This window comes from Branchiostoma belcheri, unplaced genomic scaffold, assembly GCF_001625305.1.
Source record: "Branchiostoma belcheri isolate BF01 breed outbred unplaced genomic scaffold, Haploidv18h27 scaffold84, whole genome shotgun sequence".
NCBI lineage: Eukaryota > Metazoa > Chordata > Leptocardii > Amphioxiformes > Branchiostomatidae > Branchiostoma > Branchiostoma belcheri.
In genome coordinates, this window is record NW_017804509.1 from 1,259,460 (window position 1) to 1,281,538 (window position 22,079).

Here is a 22,079-nt window from a genome sequence, read left to right on the forward strand (position 1 = left end):
TATAAAAGACAAATAGATTTTATTTACACTCCCGGAGTGGTATATAAAGACAAATAGATTTTATTACGACTCCCGGAGTGTATATAAAAGACAAATAGATTTTATTTACACTCCCGGAGTGTATATAAAAGACAAATAGATTTTATTTACACTCCCGGAGTGTATATAAAAGACAAATAGATTTTATTTACACTCCCGGAGTGTATATAAAAGACAAATAGATTTTATTTACACACCGGGAGTGTAAATAGCCACGTTCCTTGTATTCTGAACTTTGTATTCTTAAGTATAAAGAACCATAACATATTCTTTAAATAAATGGTAAAATTCAACACATCGCAAATGGACATTTCAAAAATAATTATTTCCAGAAGTTGAACACAAAAATGACTACTACCAATGAACAAAATGCACAGAGTGGACTGCTCTTCTCTAAGTACTGTAAAACATGTAATAAACATACAGTAAAAAAACAACAGCCTCACCTTGAACTTCAGCTCGACATTCCAGCCCTGGGCATGACGTCACCGCCACAATTGCGGGTTTTACAGTCGCTCCTTATAAGGCAACAGTTCGGGGGTCTGCGGTAAGATTTACCTCCTGTGTCAAAATTATCGCTCACAAAACCGGTTTTTCCGACCTTAAAACAACGATTTTGCGACCCGAATTTTCCAAAACTATCTCTTTTACAAGAAAACGCGTCGATCAGGAAAAACGCCGAATGAAATCGGCCGATTTCAGCCCCGATGTTGACAAATATATTTTCGGGAGTCTGCGGTAGACTTACCAGCAGAGCCCAAATTATCGGCTCACAAAACCGGTTCTGTCGACCTTGAAACGGCGACTTTGTGACTCCAATTTTCAAAAAATGTATCTTTTACAAGAAAACGCGTCGATAAAGAAAAAGACCGAATGAGAAAGGCGGATTTTAACCTCGATGTTGACAAATTTTCTCGCCCCAAATGTTTATGATTCTGCAGTCAGGCTTTGTCCGGGGGTGACCTCCGACCTTACCCAGCCTGCCCCGCGGGAGGTCAGAGGTCAGGCGGCGCGCTGTGCTTTGTCACGCTGAAAAAGAAATTCGCTGATTTTTTTCTGCGTTAGAAAAAAATCTGTCAGAGTTTCAGTCATTTTTCTGAGCGCAGGAGAAAGAACAACATCAGTAGAATGTTTCTGACAAGGTGAGATGTTCTGACTGGATAGTTTTTTGTCTGTAATTCGGCGGCAAAGATTGGATGGCGGCACACTTGGGGGAGGGGGGCGGTCAGCATTTTCTTTGCAAATTGCAACCACTTTCTGAGACTGAAGTTCGAAACGAGAAAGCAACTAGAACAGTAAATGTAGATATTAAATAACAAATTGTATGAAAGTGTACAAAATCATAATTTTCAAACAAATTATGTATGAGCCGTTTTCATCACCCCCAAATTAGTGAAATACTCTTTAGCTTACAACTGTATGAGTGTCAGTCAGTATGGTTTCTAGTCGTTTCTAGTCGTCATACAGAGGTATGTGTGTGTGTACGTGTGTGTGCATGCTTGTTTTGTTTCTCTATGCATAAAGGGGGTTGAAGTCTGCAAAGAACCTTAATTTGACATCACATTGAATATTTTTACCTTGTTTCTTCAGATAACTTTATTTCTCCTTGTTCCCTGCTTGACGTCAAATTTATCCCAAACCAATAGATAAAAAAACCTGTAACTTTACCCCCAGGTCTGAGTATGACCGTGGAGTGAACACGTTCTCGCCTGAAGGTCGGCTGTTCCAGATCGAGTACGCCATCGAGGCCATCAAACTCGGATCCACCGCCATCGGCATTCAGACTGCAGAGGGTAGGAATTATAGCTTATCAAACTACACTAACGTAACAGTCAAATATTACTATGGCTTTAAACTTTAAATAAAATATAGCTAGGATCCACCGCCATCGGCATTCAGACATCGGAAGGTACGACTTAGCTTATATCATTAAAACTACACTAAAAAGTAACAGTCAAATATTACTATGGCTTTAAAGTAAAATATAGCTCGGATCCACCGCCATCAGCATTCAGACTGCAGAGGGTACGAATAAGCTTATACATGTGTATCGTTAAAACTAAAATACATGTAAGAATTAGGAGGGTAGAAACAGAAAGACACTCCTGGTCCCGGGCCGGGGATCAAACCCACGCCAAACCTGAGCACCAGCTCACAACCCCGACGCTCTAACCATTTGGCTAAAAGGTCTAGAACCCAACATCGGATCAGTTGGTACTGCCTATAAACCCCCTACTGTTGGTAACGGTGTTACATACAGTTAATAGCTTTTACAGTAAAAATATAGCTACAGCTTGTAAAATATAGCTTATAAAGTAAAATATGATTGTAGCTTACAAAAATGGTTTGTTTCTTTCACAGTTATAACTTTAAGTTTTAACTAAACTATAAAGTTAACATTCCAAAAATGTATGTTTTATGTACATATAAAGTAAAGTATTAAAACATCATGGCCTTTATCTTTGTTGCAGATATTGTGTTGGCAGTAGATCACCTTGCCTCTGATGGTGTTGTTTGTTTGTTTACCTGTTTGTTGCAGGAATCGTGTTAGCCGTAGAGAAGCGCATCACCTCCCCCCTGATGGTCTCCACGAGTGTAGAGAAGATCGTAGAAGTGGACAGTCACATCGGCTGTGCGGTCAGCGGTCTGGTCGCAGACTCTCGTACCATGATCGACAAGGCACGCGTAGAGGCACAGGTCAGATGTGCTGATGTTGGCACCAGTGTGTGTGTGCTTGTTAGTGTGTGCTTGTTAGTGTGTGTGCTTGTGTGAGCGATTGTGTGTATGTGTGTATAGCTCCAGTGATTGTATGTGTATGTGTGTGTGTGTGTATGCTTGTGTGAGTGAGTGTGTGTGGCAGTGTATGCATGTGTGTGTCAGGGATGTGTACTTAAATGTAACATCAGATACGGATACAGAGGTTTAGGTCCAGACCTGTACCAGAATCTGAACAATTTGATAAAGTAACATGTCTGGAGCTGTTGAATCCCTCAATGGTTATGAGATAATATTTAGGTAAAGATTTATTGAAAGGTTGTAGATATATTGTAATGAAAACAGGTACCTAGGAAGAAAAGTTCTCTTTCAGTTCAGCAGTCTTCTCCTATATCTGGGAAAGCACTTCACTCAATGGTGCACTTATCTGAGCTCCTCCTTTTTGTGTGTTAAAAAACAAACTTCTGTTGTTTCCACAGAACTACTGGTTCACGTACAACGAGCAGAATACACTGGATGATATTGTAATGAAAAACAGAAAACAGAGGGCTGAGAACCTCAACAAGACTACCTTTTGTTAGTGACACTGACACTTTTTGTGTGTTTAAAAACAAACTTCTTCCTGTTGTTGTTTTCTCCAGAACTACTGGTTCACGTACAACGAGCAGATGTCTGTGGAGAGTGTGTGCCAGGCTGTGGCAAACCTCGCCATCCAGTTCGGGGAGGAGGACCCGGATCCCGGCGCCATGAGCCGGCCGTTCGGCGTGGCACTTCTGGTGGCCGGGATCGATGAGAAGGGACCACAACTGTTCCACATGGACCCTTCAGGTAATGGGGGAGGGGGGCATGATGCAAAGGTTGTACATGACTTGTGACTTTGGGAATAAACAGTGGCAAAAACAGAAAAAGTAGCAATGTAGCAACCGCTGCACATGTAGGTAATGGGGGAGGGGGGCATGTTGCAAATGGCTTGTGACTTTGGGACAGAATAGTGGCAAAAACAGAGAAAGTAGAAATGCAGCAACCACTACATTTGCATTCCACACGTATCCCTCAGGTAAAAGGTTCTACATTGCTTGTGGCTTTGGGAATAAAAAAGTAGAGCTGTAGCAACATTTCTACGTGTAACCAAACACTACATGCAATCGACTGTTGCAAATTATCTAGTCACCAGCTGTGATGTACATTGATGTAAAAAACAAAGAAAGAGTAGCTTAAAAGGAGAACACCAGAGATCTCTATTATTGATATGTCTATCAAAGAAAGTGTCCTGGAGGTCTGTGGTGTTCCACTTTTATTTCAAAGCTCATCATGGATGGAAAAATCTATCACAGTTGTAGTTGTCTCCAAGTTCTGAGTTTTCATACAAAGTTGACTTGAATGTCCTTGTATTTGACTGTCTGCAGGCACATATGTACAGTACGACGCCAAAGCTATCGGCTCAGGGTCAGAGGGCGCGCAGAGCTCACTACAAGAGGTCTACCACAAGTCCATGACTCTTAAAGTAAGGAACAACAACTTCTTAAAACCTTCAGACATATCCTTCAGGCATCTTCATCTCTTTTCATTTTCTTACAACTGTTCCTTCTTCTGTGTGAGTTTTTACTACCAGTAATATGTTTCAAATTAACATTTGTTTACTTGCTGTTGCTGACCTTTGTTTACCTTTTGTTTCCGGGAAGCCCTGAAGTCAACCCTGTACCTGTTGTTTACTTACTCTAGTTGTTTACCTGTTTGTTTGTCTCCAGGAAGCACTAAAGTCCGCACTGTACCTGTTGTTTACTTACTTTAGTTGTTTACCTGTTTGTTTGTTTGTCTCCAGGAAGCTTTAAAGTCAACCCTGTACCTGTTGTTTACTTACTTAAGTTGTTTACCTGTTTGTTTATTTCCAGGAAGCCCTAAAGTCTGCCCTGATCCTTTGTTTACCTTTTGTTTCCAGGAACTCCTGAAGTCAACCCCGTACCTGTTGTTAAATGTTTAGTTGTTTACCTGTTTGTTTATTTATTTCCAGGAAGCGCTAAAGTCCGCCCTGACGATCCTGAAGCAGGTAATGGAGGAGAAGCTGAACTCCACGAACGTCGAGGTCGCGACGATCACGCGGGAAAAACGCTTCCACATGTTCAGCAAGGAGGAGGTTGAGGAGGTCATCAAGGACCTGTAGGGGTCAGGGGTCAAAGTGCAGCTGTAGATATCCTAGTACACGGTTCTGTTAGGGTGGGAGGGGGGCAGTTGTACATGTAAGTTGCCAGTAACGCTTTAGAAAATGCTCTGGGGACAATAAAAAATAAAGATACAAATGAAATGTTCTGTATGTTACAATCTTTATACATTGTCACTTTATAAAAGTTAAACTACACATCAAATGATGCCTTGTTCCATTACGAATGTACACATCATTAAGAAAGCTAAAAGCAACTGGATATCAGAGTCCGGATGAACAAGATGTTGGTGTATCATGAGTGAACACAATGATTAAAGGTTAAGAACATCAAATTTGTGGAATGCATTCTTCATTGCTTACACCATGCTTACACTTCTGCAGTGGCACATGTATTACTAGTATACAGTGTGTAATTACAACTGGACTTTTCCTAGCTACAAGCCAAAAGTCAACTTCTACACATTTTGTCATCGTTGACAGAAAAATAGTTTCCTTGTCCTCTACATTTGTATGTTACTAGTATACTGTAAAGTGTCATCCGGAGAAACAGTCATTTACATATACATGTAGTCTAGTATATTGCACATCTCCCTGAATTGGTCCCACCATGTCCATTGTTCAATGTCAGTATGAGGGTAGATTTGAATTTTATACCAGTACTTAGGAACTGAAATTGACTTAATCTGTACAAAACCAGACTAATTAAAAATGACTGCAAAGCTAGAGTCAGTTTTAGTCAACTGACATTGGAGGGTCTGGGAAGATTTCACTGTAAACCTCAGGTGCTAAGGTTTGACGCGCATGGTCTCTAATGGCAGTCAAACGTGTCCCACGCTCAATGACGCTTTTACGGCTGTTGTCAGGGTAGAACCCCCGAGTGTGCATGAGCACCACATTTCCAAATGAGTCAAACCCTGGGGAGCCTGAGGAGCCATGGAACATCACACTTGTGTCATAAAGGGGTTTGCGTTCGTCTTCTTGGATGAGGTTAGGATGATGAATGTGGATAATGTGGCACCGATCCACCCCAGCAATGCGACCAAAGTCGACTATTTTGTTCCCACCATGAGGATGACCTACAAGAACAACCATCTTTCTGCTGTCTTCACCCTCTGAGACACACTGCCCAAGGAAAGGCAAATCTTCAAGATTTCTTTCCATCTCAACATCTCCAACTGCCAGCTGAAGAATAGCATAATCTAGATCCTTACTATGGCAAATGCGCATAGCTGCAGGGGCTTCAAGGGGAACTTCATATTTCCTATCAACAGACACAAAGAATGCTGCAGTGTAGTGATTTGCTTCATGAAATGACGAGGAGGCCTTGTGCATCAATTCATACACATGGTAACACGTGAGAACCTTTCCTTTACTCAACAGGAACCCTGTTCCTGCACCCCCCGGCCAGTTGATACGGCACACTGACTTCATTCTCCTCTCTATCAGTTGAAATATGACTGAATCAAGGCTCAAGTTAACATCACTAGAGAAAACCTCTGCCTTCAGTGTTGTCCTGTTGAGCTCTATCCTCTTCTCATCTGCCTCCTTATTGGTGTCTGGGACGAAGTTCAGGTTGGGGTGGCTCTCGCGCACAATGTCTGTCACTTGTTTCTGCAACTCCAGTAGCTTTCCTGACTGCTTCCTGTGAACCAGAGCTACAAAAAGACACACAACAGATGGAATGGTGCTTGTTGAAAATTGTATACATGTATTTAAATGAATTCCCTAATAGTGGGAGGGAAAACAATGCAATTCTGAATGTTTATTGTTAAATAAATGTTCTCAATCATAATTTCCACCTGTAGCTCCCGAGTCCCCCTCATTCCCACTGAGCCCTTCTCCGTCATCCCTGTGCGGACTTTCTGTATCTCTCTGCTGACTTTCTGCACCTTCCATGCAAAAATAAAGAAACATTTAATGTCCCCGTCATGAAAAAGCACGAATATGGCATTCAGGTGTCTTCATCCCTTGGAGTCACTCATAAATGCTTTATTAGAATGACCGTTTCAAAGCATAGCTTTCATTTTTTATTGTGATCTTGTTGGCCCAATTGCAACTACATTTACATGACTTTTGTACTACCACATACAATATGTTATTGCATGAACTGCTGGATGAAATTGCTGCAAATATGCCTTCTTATACCAACAGAATTTCAGACATAATTTTGAAATAGGACAAAATGTATTTATGTGTAAATAATTAAGATAAGGAGGTTCTAATTTGCAAAATTGAAATACCGCATTGCATTGGTCTCAATCAAATTTATTTTGTTTGTTTATTTATTTATCCAGGATATACATGTCGCCTGTATGGCGGTTTTCAAAGATTCCTGGGGGGATAACCCCGACATAAAATTACATTACATAATAATTAAGATAAAAGAAGAACTAACACAGGTCAATTAAAATAGATAAACTCATCGTGAACAAAATGAGAATCGTAGCTAACTCATTATACAACCAAAATGAAACAAGGCAGCATAGAAGCAATCATAATCATTCAGTTATCAAATCATAATGATAGGTCAAAAGGTTTGTCAACCAAAAGTAGATAATTAACCAAAAGTGGAGTTAGCTAATCAAAGTAACGAAATATGATTAATCAAATCAAATCAAATAATATAGAAGTAACGTAACAAGTTGGCCTTTCAATATTAGTGTCCGGTATCCATATATTCTTGACTGTAGATCTTTTTAAACAGCGTAAGTGTCCCTGCCGATTTTAGGTGAGACGAGAGCGAGTTCCATAACGCCGCCCCGGAGAACGACAAAGCTTTCTTTCTGTGCTCAGATTTAGCTTTAGGTAGCTGAAGGCCACCTTGTGACCTGAGACGAGTGTTGTGTGCGTGGATTTCTGAGAACTGTGTAAACAAGGCAGTAAGGTGTGGAGGGGTCAAGCCGTTAAGTGCCTTAAAGACCAGTATAGCTTTGCTTCTCTTGTGTATGTCAACTACTGGAACCCATCTTAGAGTGTGCAAGACGTTTGAGGTGGGTGTATAGCGGTCACATCCCAGGATCACACGACCAGCTCTAGTTTGCAGTTTCTGAATTTTCTCCAAGTCCCCCTTACCCCCCTGATCCCAGACCGTGCTGCAGTATTGTACATGTGGCAGGAAGAGTGTCGTGTAGAGTGTGAGAAGCGCCTGTGTGCTCAGATATGGTTTGAGACACTTGATTATACCGATTATTTGCGCTAACTTCTTGTGTATATGCTCACAGTGATCATGCCAGTTTAACATGCTGTCAATAACGACCCCGAGATACTTGAATGTGTGAACTTGCTCAAGTGTAGTGCCTGCTAAGGTGAGTTGTAGGTCAGTGTTTGGGCAGTTTGTTCTAGGCGATCTTACTAACATTGTTTTGCATTTGGTTGGATTTAGCGACAGCTTATTTGCAGAAAACCACTGAGCGAGCGTGGTAGCGTCGCCTTGTAGTGCCTGCTGGACTGTACGGATGTTACGTGCCGCGAAGTAGATTATCGTGTCATCGGCATACATGGCGATTTTGCAGAACTGAATGCAGTTAGGAAGGTCATTTATATATATTATAAATAAGAGAGGCCCAAGGATGGATCCTTGGGGGACTCCACAAGTGACGCTGATTGCTGATGATAACACGAAGTTTATGCACGTGTACTGTGTTCTCCCGGTTAAGTATGACTCAAACCAATCTACAGGTAAAAAAGTAAGGAAATCTATCCATCCCTTCTTGACTCATCCTGTTTCAAAGACTGTAGCTAGAATGCCATTGCAGTTCCAAAGGAAGCTGCCAAAATTTATCATTTAGTTCTTAATACTTAAAATTCTTAAGGAAGAAGACCTCTTCCCATGACTTACTTTGTGCACTCGTGTCAGTAACTTTACTGCTAGGAGTGGAGCAACTTTCATCAGCCGCAATGCCTGAATCCTCAGCTGATCGTCTCAATTTGTGCTCTCCCATACTTGTGCGGTAGTTCTGAAATAATATTAGCAGCAAGGTTATTGCTTTGATTATAGTTGTGGCAGAACAGATATTTTCACATATCTATTACTAATAAGGACCAACTGTATTGCTGCATGCATGTACTTTGATGAGCTATAAGGCGTCCTGAATGGTTCATGCATGTGACTGTTCATTCATTTTGGAAATAATCATGTCACCATAGCGATCATCATGCTCCAGTTAGTACAGAAGAGGTTTTCCAATAAATTAAGCTTTTGCAAGTTTTGCTACATGGAAAGTTCCTCCACTATGACATAAAAAATGGGCATTGTAAAACAGTACGATCTTTCTTCCCATTACAACAATATGCTTGGGGATTTTATGGTCTTGATTTCAGTTTCTACCTTCACAGGAAATTCCATAGCTTTAATCCTGTCCAGACAGTCCTGTATCTTTGGTCGTTCCCTTGGATCCTTCTGGAGACAGTCATTGATCAGACTAGTCCACTCAGGGATGCGGGTGGGGGGGACTGCTTTGTTCCACCTTGGCATCCTGATGTCCCTCCCTTCCTTCAGGCATTTCTGCATCTCTGCGAGATACTCAGTTCCCTAACAAAAATGAAAACAAAGTTTACTAGCATCATAATATTAAATGAATTAATTATACATATTCTGCAAACAAATCAGCAAATTAAGGATTTGTTCATCAGTGCTTACGCCACAGCAAGTAAATTTTATGGAAGACATTGTCTGCAGACTCCAAAGTTTACTGCCAACTATTACAAAATCCAGCTCAATGAAACAAGTTTGAAAAATAAAAGTTTTCAGTCATCGTACAAATTGTTTTGATTCAGTGGAAACATCACAGTATACACAGCCACCATTACATATAAAAAAATGAAATAATAAGTCTTCACTGCATCAAAGTAAAAGACAAAACAATTTGAACAGAGCCTTGTCTTGTCTCCTATCTTCATATTTTTTCTGCCATCCATGTTCCAGCGTGGCAGCTTTGCCCATTTTTGGCATGTTCATCACTGCCAGAAGACAATAAGTTCAGATGACAATAAAATTTCTAGTTTTTTCCCCCAAACCAGGCTAAATCAAAGCGTGCACTGATGTCATCCATAAAATTACTTGCTGTGGCCTTAGGATGTAAAAGTACAACCTGTGTAAGTCTGGACTGATATGTTTGATCCACTCACGCTGGGATAGACCCCCACTCAGTTAGCGATAAGTGTAAAAAGGTAATTAAAAGCTAAATATATATAGTCCCATAAATGTTCTCAAGGTGTTCTCAAACATGGCCAAAGGGCCTTAAGATTACACAATACAGACATGTACATTGTAGTAAGGCATCAGGTGAGTATGCGCAGGTAGCAACTTGTCAAAATACATCATTGAGCGGTAATGATGTCCAACTAAACTTACTTCCATCCCATACAAGGCCCACCCGTACCACATCTCCCACAGGATGAGGCCCAGGCTGTAGATGTCGGCACTCCTGTCATAAATCTGCCGCTCCTTCACCTCTGGTGCTGTGTAGAGGGGGGTTCCGGCTACTGTGCCCGTGATTTTCACCTCTTGTTTGGTCAGTCCAACATCAGCAAGCTTCACTGTGTCCTTGGTCACCTTGTGAAGATACAGGCAAACAAATTGATTCTACAGTAACTGATGAATGAAATATGACAAAAACACCCTTTAAACAGTCACTGTTTGAAGAATATTCTACTAACTGTTAATTTTACGTGACTGACATGACTGATGAACCTCTTCAATGAATAGAAACCTTATAATAACTAATTAAAAGTCACTGTGGTAAACAAGGGTATCAGCCTAAAGAATACAAAGATATCATAATTGTCTATTATCCCAACCATTAAACATCTGTCACATTCGATTTGATTGGTGAATCCTGTGGTGTCATAAGAAGTACAAATTATAAAACATACCAGTATATTGCTGAGTTTGAGATCTCTATGTATGTAGCCTTCCTTATGGATCTGTCTGAGTCCCTCACACAGCTGCACTGCCAGGTTCTGGGTGTAGCTGAAGGCTGCTGCCTGCTTCTCTGGGTCAGAACCCCACCTGGCTGGGCTGTGGTGATGCATAAGGGTCATGGTTTTATTTTTAAGACATTGTTGAACTTTTTAACTCCGTGAAGGAGGTCTGAGGACTTCCCGGACAGAGTGTTGTGAACAACCGTTTTTTCGTGTTCGCAGTCAAAACATTGGGTTCTCTTTGTGTAATCGGCATGCAATTTATATGCCATCTGTGGGCATGCCCATGATGATGCACAAAAATTTACTGTGTTTTATTATAATCTATTTAGATTGTAGTGTTGTTGATTTTATGTAGCCTGTTTTTACACTAGTCAGTTTGCAACTGTTTCCGCAAGGGGGGTGGGCAGGTGGCCACCAGGAGTGTGATTTTTTAGTCAGGCTAGATTAAGAGAGAGTAAGACAACAACGTAGCCAACCATGGATTACACCCCAAATCAAGAGGGCTTTGAGGAAGAGGGATAAACTAGCACTAAAGCCAAGAAAAGTAATAGCCAAGAAGCTTGGTCAAAGTTTAAATCATGCAGGAAGGGAGTTAAACAAAGAGTAAAGAGTAATACCAGCTAATAGTATACAGAAGCTGGTGTTACGCCAAAGGGCAGTTATACCACTATTCCGATACAGAAGATACATGTAGTGTATGGACCAGGCGTGTTACGCCGAAGGGCTTAGACATACATTGTAGATACAGATAAATGGCCCCTAAGGTCAATCATTTGCATTTGCCCCCTTGTATACCTCTTGCCAACGATCCTTTTCTCCAGTGTTCCCTCACACAGCTCCATGACCAGCCCCAGTCTCAGACCACCCCCCTCCCTCCTGCAGGCTGTGCCGTAGTACTCCACAATGTGCTCTCCTTTCAGTATCCTGATGATAAACAAATGTTTGACAGTGATACCATGCTTTCACAATGTAGCATAGTTTATCTTTAGATAGTCAAATAGCACTGGGGAGATCTTGGTATCAAAAATACATGTAACTTGTTTGACATAGTTGCTTACCGTAGGTTTTCTTCCTCCAGCAGGAAGTCCCAGGCAGTTTGTTCAGTTGTGATGTCGTATGGATTGACTCCAAGCTTCAGAGCTACTTCTCGTGTCTCCCCTCCCTTCCATGGGACTTTGACTTTGAACACTTCCCCATAGGACCCTCCTGCCATCCTGTTCCTTGTGTCTGTCCAACCTGTGATGCAGTCCAAGTCATACTCGTACTTTCTCATCTTAGTCAGGTGGAACATTGCTAGCTGGCCCAGGAAGTTGTTGATGTCCCTACTTTGTGGCTCATAGGTTTGCAAGATTTCTTCACTGCTTCTGCTGTCTTTGAAGGTCTGGTCTATTGTCAGATCCATGATGCCCTCTAGCTTCTTGATGCCATCATCCATTTTACTCAGCAAGTCTCGCTGTGGCTGCATCTGCCTTTCTACCAGTTTAGTGAGCAGTTCCTCTAGATCTGATGACAGTGCCTGCATCAGGACGTCCACTAGGGGTGTATCCACGTTGGCTTGGTCCCAGTAGATCTTGAGAATGCACTCTGTGCTGCTGATGGTCTCCCATTCTAGCGACTGTGTTGCGCTCCATCTTCCTGGCCAGTGCAAGGATTTAGACGTAACGCCTCTTAAGAATGTGTCAAAAACCCGATCAGGAAGTGGGGTTTGGAAAAGAGCATCACGTGTGACATCCATGCGAGGCACTGAGTAGGAGCGACCTGTGATAAATGCCATTGCTTCCTGTTGGGCATTCTCAATGGATTTAACTGCTTTATTCAATTCCTCTTTAAAGGATGTTTCCTGATGAGTTATGAAACTCTCAAAGGAGGGACAATGAGCCAGAGTGTCTCCCAGGGCTTCGAAGAGAGCTTGCAGCCTTGAGAAATCCTCACCTCTCATTTCATGGACCAGCTTGGCTAAGACTTCTTGATGCTTCACCTTCCTTCCTGACGGGATCACCCAAGACACTATCACTGGGAGGTTTTCTACTGCCATCACATCTTTTTTCAGCTGACCATTCTTCACCAGGTTAGACAGGAAATCCTTTGTGGATTTGATGTTGTTCCCCAACATACTTTCCAATTTCTCAATGCCCTGGATTGCTTTGTCTTGAAATGATTGGAGATAATTCTTTACCTCTTGGTACTTTTTCATTTTAGACTCTTTGTCCAAGTTTTGACGGGCAAAGTTCAGCTGCACATTAATATTAAGCAGAGCCACCCTCAAAAGTCGAGTCAGCCACCTGAAATATTTATGAGACACAAACATATAGTTTTCTTACAATTGGGTCAAGTTGGGTAATTATCCCTATGATCTCTCATGATGTTACTTCTTTATTTATTTATTTATTGATCTTAAAAACGGTTGGGTCACAGGTACCTTCATTTTAGGACAACTGATTTCCAAAGTAGCCAAACACAAGACAGAACAAGTTACAAAGGACATACATGTAGACAATCAATTCTAAGGGTATTTAGTGAACAAAGAGTACAAGTAGTCAATCATTGGAAACAGGACATGTCAACTAAAACAAATAGTCAAAATCATAAGGCATAATCATAGTCCATGTCATTCCAGTCGAAAGATAAGTCAGTCCATGAGGTCAGATGTCATGCATTTAGTGCTCTCTTAAGGGCATTTAATGAGGTTGCTTGTTTGGTTTCATCATTTAACAAGTTATAAGCTGCTGCTGCTCTATATATTTAATTTAGTTAAATGTTCTCTGTCCCGATCTGTTTGTATATTTGGGTTTGCGCAGCAGATTTGCATACTTATTTATTGAGGTAAGAGTTTCAAAGTGAGAATTGGTGCACATTGTGGGTCTAGAGTTTTAAAGAATGTTCAGCATTATGCATTAATTGACATATTCTACAATTTTTGTATTCCAACCTGTACTGAGTGTCCAGTTTGATGTCCAGACTCTTCTGCAGCAGCAAGTCCAGACCATCCAGAACTTTGCTGAAGTCTTCAGACAGAATCCCTCCTAGCCTCAAAGCCTGTATATTAAACAATTAAATTATTACATGAATGTATTTTAGTGGCTATCAAACATTTACATATTTATACCCTACTGTATGGGTATAGAGACAAGTTGGCTGCTTAAAGTAAGGTACAAGGAACATTGCAGGCCTTAGTGCTAACGGCTACTACTCAGCCATTTTGTGACCACCTACAACAGAACCTGGATCACTCTCAAATCTAACCTGACTTACCTTTTTTGTTGACACAAAGAACACCTGTGTCTCCTTCAGACCAGGCCACATCTGTGACAGCTTCCTGAATGTGTTTGCCTTGAGCTTGTCCTGCTCCTCTGGCGAGACCTCAGCAAGCACAAGGTCCCACTTGTTGCAGATGAACATGGCTGATTCTGGGTTAAAGTCCTCAGTGTTCTCCTGTTTTGTATACAGCTTGAGAAGCTTTCCCAACTACAAAGTCAAAGTGGAATAAAAGAGACATTTAAATGACAATTGCCGACTACATCCCAAAAGCCTTACTCTTCCCGTTCCTTGTTCAGATAAGACTCACAGCCACTGGGTGGAGAATAATATGATCAACTTAATATAATTCATCCAAATAAGGATCTCTTTTGCATAATCAATTTGAAAAATTATTTTATCATTTGTCATTTTTGTTAATTAGCAATACCGGGCTAACTCGCTAACTCCGCCCCATCGTCTGTGGCCTGGCGCTCACATTCGCCCACTTCGGGGCTTGCGCGGACGTCTCTGGTTCCGCTTCTCTTATTTTTCTCTTCGAAATTTCTCCTCGCAGAGATGACGAAACAAAAGTCCTGCAAGGTTTGCAAGTTGCCCGTGAAAGGATATCCTGGCCCCACACCACAGGTCTCTCTGGTCCGAGGCAAGTGACACCGAAGCTCCTACAGTCCGAGACTTGCGGAACGAGCCAACAACTTGAGGAGATCTTTGGATCGACATCTAAGCCTAAGTCTAGGAAGCGTCCAACGTTTCGCAGGGACCACCTCCCCGGGACCGCAGATTCATGTATAAAATTTAGTGTGACGTAGTAAGAAGCTGATACTTGTCAGTCCCTACACCTGAGTGAGGGTCACAGTTGACACGGTGGCCTTAGCGTGGATTTGTTTAAGGTCACAGGATAACAGGTTGCGAAATCTGAGACCCTGGCACACACTGAAAAAGGTACTATACAACATTCTAAAATGTTAGGTCAGGTGATCATGACTTACCCTGTCCTGCTGCACTCCCCCTGCCCTGTAGATGTCAATGATGTACAGGAAGGCGAAGACTTTTGGCATGTAGTCAGCAACAACTTTGTTCAGCATCTCACTTTCTCCCACTCCTGGACTGTCCACTAGGACTATTCCTCCCTGAAAGCAAGATAGCGACCTGCTATATTGTGTTTATGTAAAAGCTCAGTTTACTGCAACATATTTGAGTGCTGCTTAGTATACTTAAGACAGTGCCATTGAGTCTTAAGAGAGCTGAAGCAGACTCTAGATTGAAAATAACAAGTTGAACACTCTGCAACTTCAACATCAGTGTAACAGTGGGGGGCTAATAGGGGGGCTACCAACTGACCCGGCTGATGGGTTAGAGTGTCTGCCTGTGGACTGGTGCCCGGGTTTGGTCATGGGTTCGAACCCCAGCCCGGGACCAGTCGGTTTTTATCATTCTGTTTCTACCGCTTGCCTCTGTTTCTTACATCAGCAACAATATTAGACTTTAAGTGTAAAAACTGACCTCTTTCAACTATTGATGATGATAATCTAAGAATACTGAATATGCTGAACATCATGAAATTTTCCAGTCTAACTGTCTTACTTGAAGAAGAGGAAGAGGCCAGAAGATCTCAATCTTCTCGGCAGGAGGAAGCTTAAGGCTGTCTCGGTCGGCTCCCTCTACATGTATGTAGCCTTTCAGCTCCTTCCGACGCTCTTCATGATCAGGTCCATCCAGTGGGATGCTGATCTGCCTTTGCCCTTGATCTGTGGGCTCCCTCAGATGGACCACAGCTTGTTCGGTCGCCCCATACTTGACCTCACAGACAGTGGAGGTGGAACTTTCAAGCGCCACAGGCAGGATTTCCTTTCCCAACAGCAGGTTCAGGAAGGTGCTCTTTCCAGCTGATGTTTCTCCTGAAGATTACAGTTTTCAAATAAACATTGATTTCGCTTTTTGTGATTCAATAATGATGGGTGAGCATACCTCCCACAAAATATTTACCATATTTATAAAATGAAAATCGTCATCTTTAAAGGACATTTCCAACAAGGTATCCCTATACCGAATTTCAGGTCATTCGGATTTAATACCAGGGGGCTCCAGATCCCAAAATGTACATTTTTACCTGAAAATGGCAAAAAAACAAAACAAATAAAAGCAATTTTAAAAGCCTGTATAAAAAAAATGATATGGTCCATTTTCTGATGGGGATAGATTAAATGGACTGAAATATGCTGTATTTCACGGTACTTTTATGTTTGTGGTTTTCTCATTGACTTTCTTTTTCTACATGCTGCCATTGTGAACATAATTTTTTTTAATGAACCGTGACTGCCATTTTTCCCAGACTGCCTACATTTGCTACGTAACCATGAACATGAATTACAATATGCTGGCGTAAATGTAATCCATAATTTAACACACCTGCTACAAGAAGACGACATTCCTCCTTGTCTAAGTGGCTGTGTACTTTTTTTGAGATGTCTTCCACCTCGTGAACAAACTGAATCTTCAGAATGTTCTTGATGCTCTCGTCCAGTTTGGGAAGGTAGACAATAATGGGGTGGCACGACTTTGCCAAGTGTTCTCGTTTTGAGTTGTGCGCTTCCAAGATTTCCCTCATGTTTTCTGCAGCCTAATGAAGCAAAATACAGGGAGATTCATTTCTAAAGGTTTCACTTCCAATTTACCATCATGATAATTTTAAAGTGACAGCAAGACTTGAGGTTCTTCTCAGAAATTCATGATCAGGGAACCATGCTCCAGGCTTGTTACCATTCGTAAAGAGCTCAGAGACCTCCACAGAAAATTGTAGGTTGTAATATACTATGTTCACAGCTGTCAATAAAGATCCTTTCTAGATTTTAAAGATTCATTGCATTTTGGTACATGTACAATGTATGTAGTTTGTCTATTCATTGGTTTGTCCAAAGAAATTGTCTCTATTTTTTAAGACAATTCAATGTACTTTGAATTCCATCATTAATAACATTACTTCAAACATTAAAAATTTATACTGCTATGGGGACAGAACAATTGAAACATTCAGGGTAACATTACTTACAATGTACATGTACGTACTGATCAGCAGATTTTACTTCGAATCAGTTATAATGTGGAGAAAACTTTTCATGAATGAAAACCTGGCCAAAGTGACAGCTTTTTCAACAGCACTTGTTTTAATTAGGCCCTGTGGAATTACAGTATATCTAATTTAGGCCATGTTGATTTGATTATATGGATGACATCCGCGCGCGCATGAATTTTCGGCCGTTTCAAAAAAAAAAAGTTTTCAACCATACTGTAAATCGTACAAAACAGTACTGTTGCAAAATGCGCAAAAATATACCGTAAGTTACAGAAAACCATACCAATGTCGTAGAATGCCAAAATCAAACGAAAAAAGACGAAATTGTAAAGAAATGAACTTGAAGACTAGATTATTCGCCAAACCATATTTGGTCAACCCTCATGACCACGTAGATTTCATAATGAAAACAACTTTTTTTTTATTCGCACGCGCGCATCAATTTTGGGGTTCCCGGATGATGTTATCCATATAATCAAATCAACATGGCCTTATTATCTACATACAGAATTTATCTCCAGCAGAGTTAGGGTTGATTTGCTCACCTGACCAGGACGTCTGCTTGTTGCTGCTATTTCCTGTCTGTCCCTGATCCTCTTCTTCACTTCTGCCTTTGCTTCCTCTTTTCCCATGTCTCCGATTTCATCCTCGGTCATGCCAAGGTCTTCGAGAAGCCTGGTTAACTTAACCAACTTCATCTTGTCCACCTCCTCCTCTGTGGGGAGGGCTGCCTTTGCCGCCATTACTGATATGATGACTATAATAATGGCCCAGATGTATGTTGCTGACCTGTGGAAATTTCAGATCTTATTTGTTATAAATTAAAGTAAGTTGCAATTGTGCACAAATGATAGATTCAAATGATGAATGTTCAAAGTTAAATGTTATTTGATGATAATTCTAGTGAGAAAGCTTTAAAGTAACCCCCATACAAAATGTCACGACATTTGACTTTCATAATGCATATTATTGGGCAAATATGTTTGGTGTGAAGATGTCTTCCGAATCAGTGTTTACTACAGTGACTGACTTCAACAATTGAAGTCAGAACATTCAACATGCATTAATTATAATTATAACTTAGAGCTGCCAGGTATGTATACAACAACTACAGACGCACGGCCTCAGTAACAGAGATGCTAGGTAACCTGAGATGGCAGTCACTTGAACACCGCCGCAAAATGGCTAGACTGACCACAATGTTCAAAGTCCTGCACAACACCATTTCTGTCCCCCACACCTCGTGTCTTGTCCCGGCAGCTCGATGCTCCCGCCGCACTAATCACGCTTTAAAGCTGCAGACCATCGCGAGTAAGAACAACTATTACAGGCTCTCGTTCTTCCCTCGCACCATCAAGGAGTGGAATGAACTTGAGCCCAGTAGTGTGGCGGAGGCGAAGTCCATCTCCCAGTTCAAAGCTGAGCTGGGACGGGCTTCGCTGCATTGAGCTGCTTCCCGGTCCTTGTACATATGTAAATACGTGTAACACTAGCACCACTGACTTCACTTGTCCTGTCCTTGCACTTGTCCATGTCCACCCCTACCCTACCCTTTGTTTGCACTTTGCACACAGTATTAATGCGCAGCCGCTAGTAATCTTCTCTTTAGAAGGCTAAGCAGTATCAAAGATGATGATGATGAACTTAAAGTTTTTATGTCCAATCAAACTCACCAGAATTATGGAATCATAGCTTTAGTTACTGTACATGTAAGTCAGGGTGAATTGTTAAAAAATGAATTCAGGCTTTACAGGTCTAAATGTACGGTGGAGCACAAGGCCTCTTGGCTATATGTGTCCTGCATATAGGACAGACACAGATTTGCCCAGTGCTGCCAATGTGCCAAGACCAGGTCAGCTGACTTTTGCCACTAAGAATTAACACAAGACTCAGTGTTTACTGCTCTCTAGGCCACAGTAATTTATTTTCTTGGTTCTTGAACATATCAAGGTGAAGATAGCAAGCAGACATCATAAAAGACAGGAAAACTTGAACTGTATTCACTCCTGACCATAAAACTGAGTGCACTCACTAAGAACGAACAAATCAAATTGGTATGGCCTGGGCCTTAAGCTAAAGGCCCACCTTAGACACAGATTTTTGTGACAGTGGTACTATTGGCAAATATGGCGGTACACAACTGGCAACATTCTGTACATTGCACTTTGACTTAGTCATGTTTTTATTCTTACTATTATCCCTTCCATGTCTGAATTCCTACAACACCACAACCATTATTGAGCTGAAAGTGCCACGATTGATTGATTTTTTAGCATCCATTGAAGATTACCTTACATTAACATTTTGTCTAATTCAAGTCAGAACCGAGTGATCGAGATGCAACAATTTCCACTAATGCTATATGTACGTATGAATGCAGGTACAAAGTTCCATAGACTGTAACAGTAACTGTAACAACAAACTGTAGATCTACTCACCTACAGCACGGTTCCCAGTTAAGATCTTGCCTACATGATTGTGTTGAGCAGCAAACTGAGCCCAGTTTAACCAGAGGAACCTTTAGATGATGCTTTCTTGGATGATGACTAAGAAAAATTTCTAGGTTCTAAGTTCAGACAACACCACAGCAGCAGTGAATGGGTGGGGTGGTTATCTTTTAACATTAACTCAAACATTCGCTTTTTATTATAATTAGTCAAGATTACTATGTTTGGAATCAAAAGAAACAGTTTAGAGTTGGGGCTGCTGGTTCATCAACGTTAAAAAAACTTATTTCACGGTCACACATGTAAATTAAATCACAAAATGGTTTCTTCCTAATTACGTATTAGGCAGGGCTGGAAATTGTACCACCTGTATATGCAGGCTAGTGCAGGTACAATTCCAGCAGTGCAGGTATTCCTGATGCATACCTGCACCTAACCTGCACTGGTCCATGGCCTGGTACTCATCCTATGATCATCATATATTAAGTGTATGTGGACTTTTATTTTCTGTATTGATTGTTACCTGTAATTAGACCTATCCTCATTGATTATTACCACCTTTGAAATGCAATGTCAACAATTGCAATGAATAAACAATTGCATTATGGTTTCTTAACAGCTTCCAGTTTGATCCATGCTTCTTAAAACCATTTTCCAACAGAGTGGTTAGGGTATAAAATTTGTCTGGTGTTACAGTTACTGTAGTAAAATTTGAACTGATACCTGCATCATTGTACATGAAGGTGTTCAGTAATTTCAAGTCCTGACATAAGGTCTGCAGGGGTATTTGTACATTCTGTCACATGATAGTCATGCATGTTTTAAGTGTCAAGCAAACAATTTGCACAAGAGGCTTTAGTACAATAATCATTGACAAAGGTCATTATGGTGGGAGGGTGTAATTCAGGGTACATACATTGTACATGTAAAATAATAATGTCAGTCAACATAATGTCAGTCTTTTTACCTTCGCCAAGAAGGTTATGTTTTCAGGGGCGTTAGTGTGTGTGTGTGTGTGTGTGTGTGTGTGTGTGTGTGTGTGTGTGTCTGTCTGTAAACACGATAACTTGAGAAGGCCTTGATGGATTGTCTTGATACTTGGTAGGTAGGTAGGTCTTGATGAGACCTCAAAATGATTAGATTTTGGACCCCCTAGCGGCTTGTTATGGTACTGCAGCTGAACTTCCGGTTTTGATATCTCATGATCTAGACATGCTATGGTGATGAAATTTGGATGGTAGGTAGCTCTTGTGCTGGGGAAGAAGTGACGTGAGTTTAGGCCCCCTAGCGGCTTGCTCTGGAACTGCAGGGATATATTCTTGAAAATATTCAAAAGGGGATAACTCAAGAACCAGTTGACGGATCGTCGTGGTTTTTGATATGTAGGTAGCTTACGTGATGCTTGATATAATTATGTGACAATTATGCAAATATGGATATAATTTGCATAATTTATCGGGAAATTCTATAAATCATCTGCATTCCATGATAGGACAATTGAAGCTTGTGACATTGGTAATTGACAAGGAGAGAAACACGGGAAGATATTGATTATTTTAATAATGACTTAATTTGCATAATTAATGAGAAAATTTTATAATTATGTGATGATAACTGCCTGGAATTTCATACTTGTGGTATTTGAAAGTTAAATTGAGGTGAACATCATTAAACATAATTTATTCAAATCAGGACCTCATTTGCATAATTTATTAGGAAATGCTAGAATGCATTGTTTGCTAATATAAGACTGTCTTTTGGTTGAGATTATGATAAAATGATATAATTCATGAAAATTAGGTTCCTATTTCTTAAATCAGGGGGGAATAATCTAATCTATATTTGTCAGTCATAAAGATTAACATCATTTGGCGAAGGTATGAGATCGGGGAACTCTAGTTATGCATGTGGCATCAATTTCATAGAAAGTGAAGTTCATTTTTTCTTAGAATGACTAATGAATTTTGTTTTTCTACCATTTTTTCTACCATAGAATTGAACTCATTGCCACCAAGTACAGTTAAGCATAATCACTAGATAGCTTTAAATGCAGCTAGATGAGCAAAAAGGCTACATGTAGGTGTGACAGATTGTTCAGTGTAATATAACGAACTGCTGTCGTATTGTGTGCCTGTAAAGCTGGTGTGTTATGCCACATAAAAAATTAAGGGCAGTTATATCGGCTATACAGATTATAGCCAGTTTCTTAGATATTTTATTACCTCTTTGATGTACAATGTACTTGGCTTTCCAAAATGTAGTGCTATTATCATATCATGTTACGTTAAAAAGAAAGTTAACATCATTTGTTACCAGGCTGGAAAATATCATAATGTTAGTGAACAGCTGTTCGCAGCTGGCTTCCCACATTAGTTTGGATATTGTCTGCTGCCTCATTAATTTTGATAGAAACCGTTATAAAATGTAAATTTTGGACCAGAAAATATAATGTTTTTACACTCTT

The 22,079-nt window shown here is 40.7% G+C and overlaps 2 protein-coding genes across 3 annotated transcripts; one reads left to right on the forward strand and one right to left on the reverse strand.

The window, feature by feature from the left end:
- The first annotated feature begins 498 nt into the window (after positions 1-498).
- Positions 499-5,236, forward strand: LOC109486945 (proteasome subunit alpha type-5). Of its 2 annotated transcripts, XM_019790857.1 has the most exons (6): positions 499-1,181; positions 1,714-1,832; positions 2,579-2,736; positions 3,396-3,582; positions 4,161-4,258; positions 4,766-5,236. In XM_019790857.1, the coding sequence occupies exons 1-6, from the start codon at positions 1,168-1,170 to the stop codon at positions 4,913-4,915; spliced, it is 726 nt and encodes a 241-aa protein (XP_019646416.1). In that variant the 5' UTR covers positions 499-1,167; the 3' UTR covers positions 4,916-5,236. The 2 variants fall into 2 exon arrangements, with proteins under 2 accessions (XP_019646416.1, XP_019646418.1); XM_019790859.1 differs by lacking the exons at positions 499-1,181; positions 1,714-1,832 and adding an exon at positions 1,938-1,948.
- Positions 5,237-5,338: 102 nt separating this feature from the next.
- LOC109486917 lies at positions 5,339-16,538 on the reverse strand (the record flags this gene model as incomplete). Its single annotated transcript, XM_019790823.1, has 14 exons — positions 5,339-6,570; positions 6,715-6,804; positions 8,754-8,871; positions 9,243-9,446; positions 10,269-10,469; positions 10,790-10,942; positions 11,635-11,764; positions 11,899-12,475; positions 12,773-13,122; positions 13,770-13,876; positions 14,093-14,305; positions 15,085-15,247; positions 15,672-15,993; positions 16,505-16,538. Coding segments are annotated over 14 exons (3,585 nt in total), but the record flags the coding sequence as incomplete, so codon positions are not given.
- Between the last annotated feature and the right edge of the window lie 5,541 nt (positions 16,539-22,079).

Excerpts from the sequence above, each read along its gene's own strand:
- LOC109486945 (XM_019790857.1), top strand. Across the intron at positions 1,833-2,578 it reads CGGCATTCAGACTGCAGAGG|GAATCGTGTTAGCCGTAGAG; the intron begins GTAGGAATTATA and ends TGTTTGTTGCAG. Across the intron at positions 2,737-3,395 it reads AGGCACGCGTAGAGGCACAG|AACTACTGGTTCACGTACAA; the intron begins GTCAGATGTGCT and ends TGTTTTCTCCAG.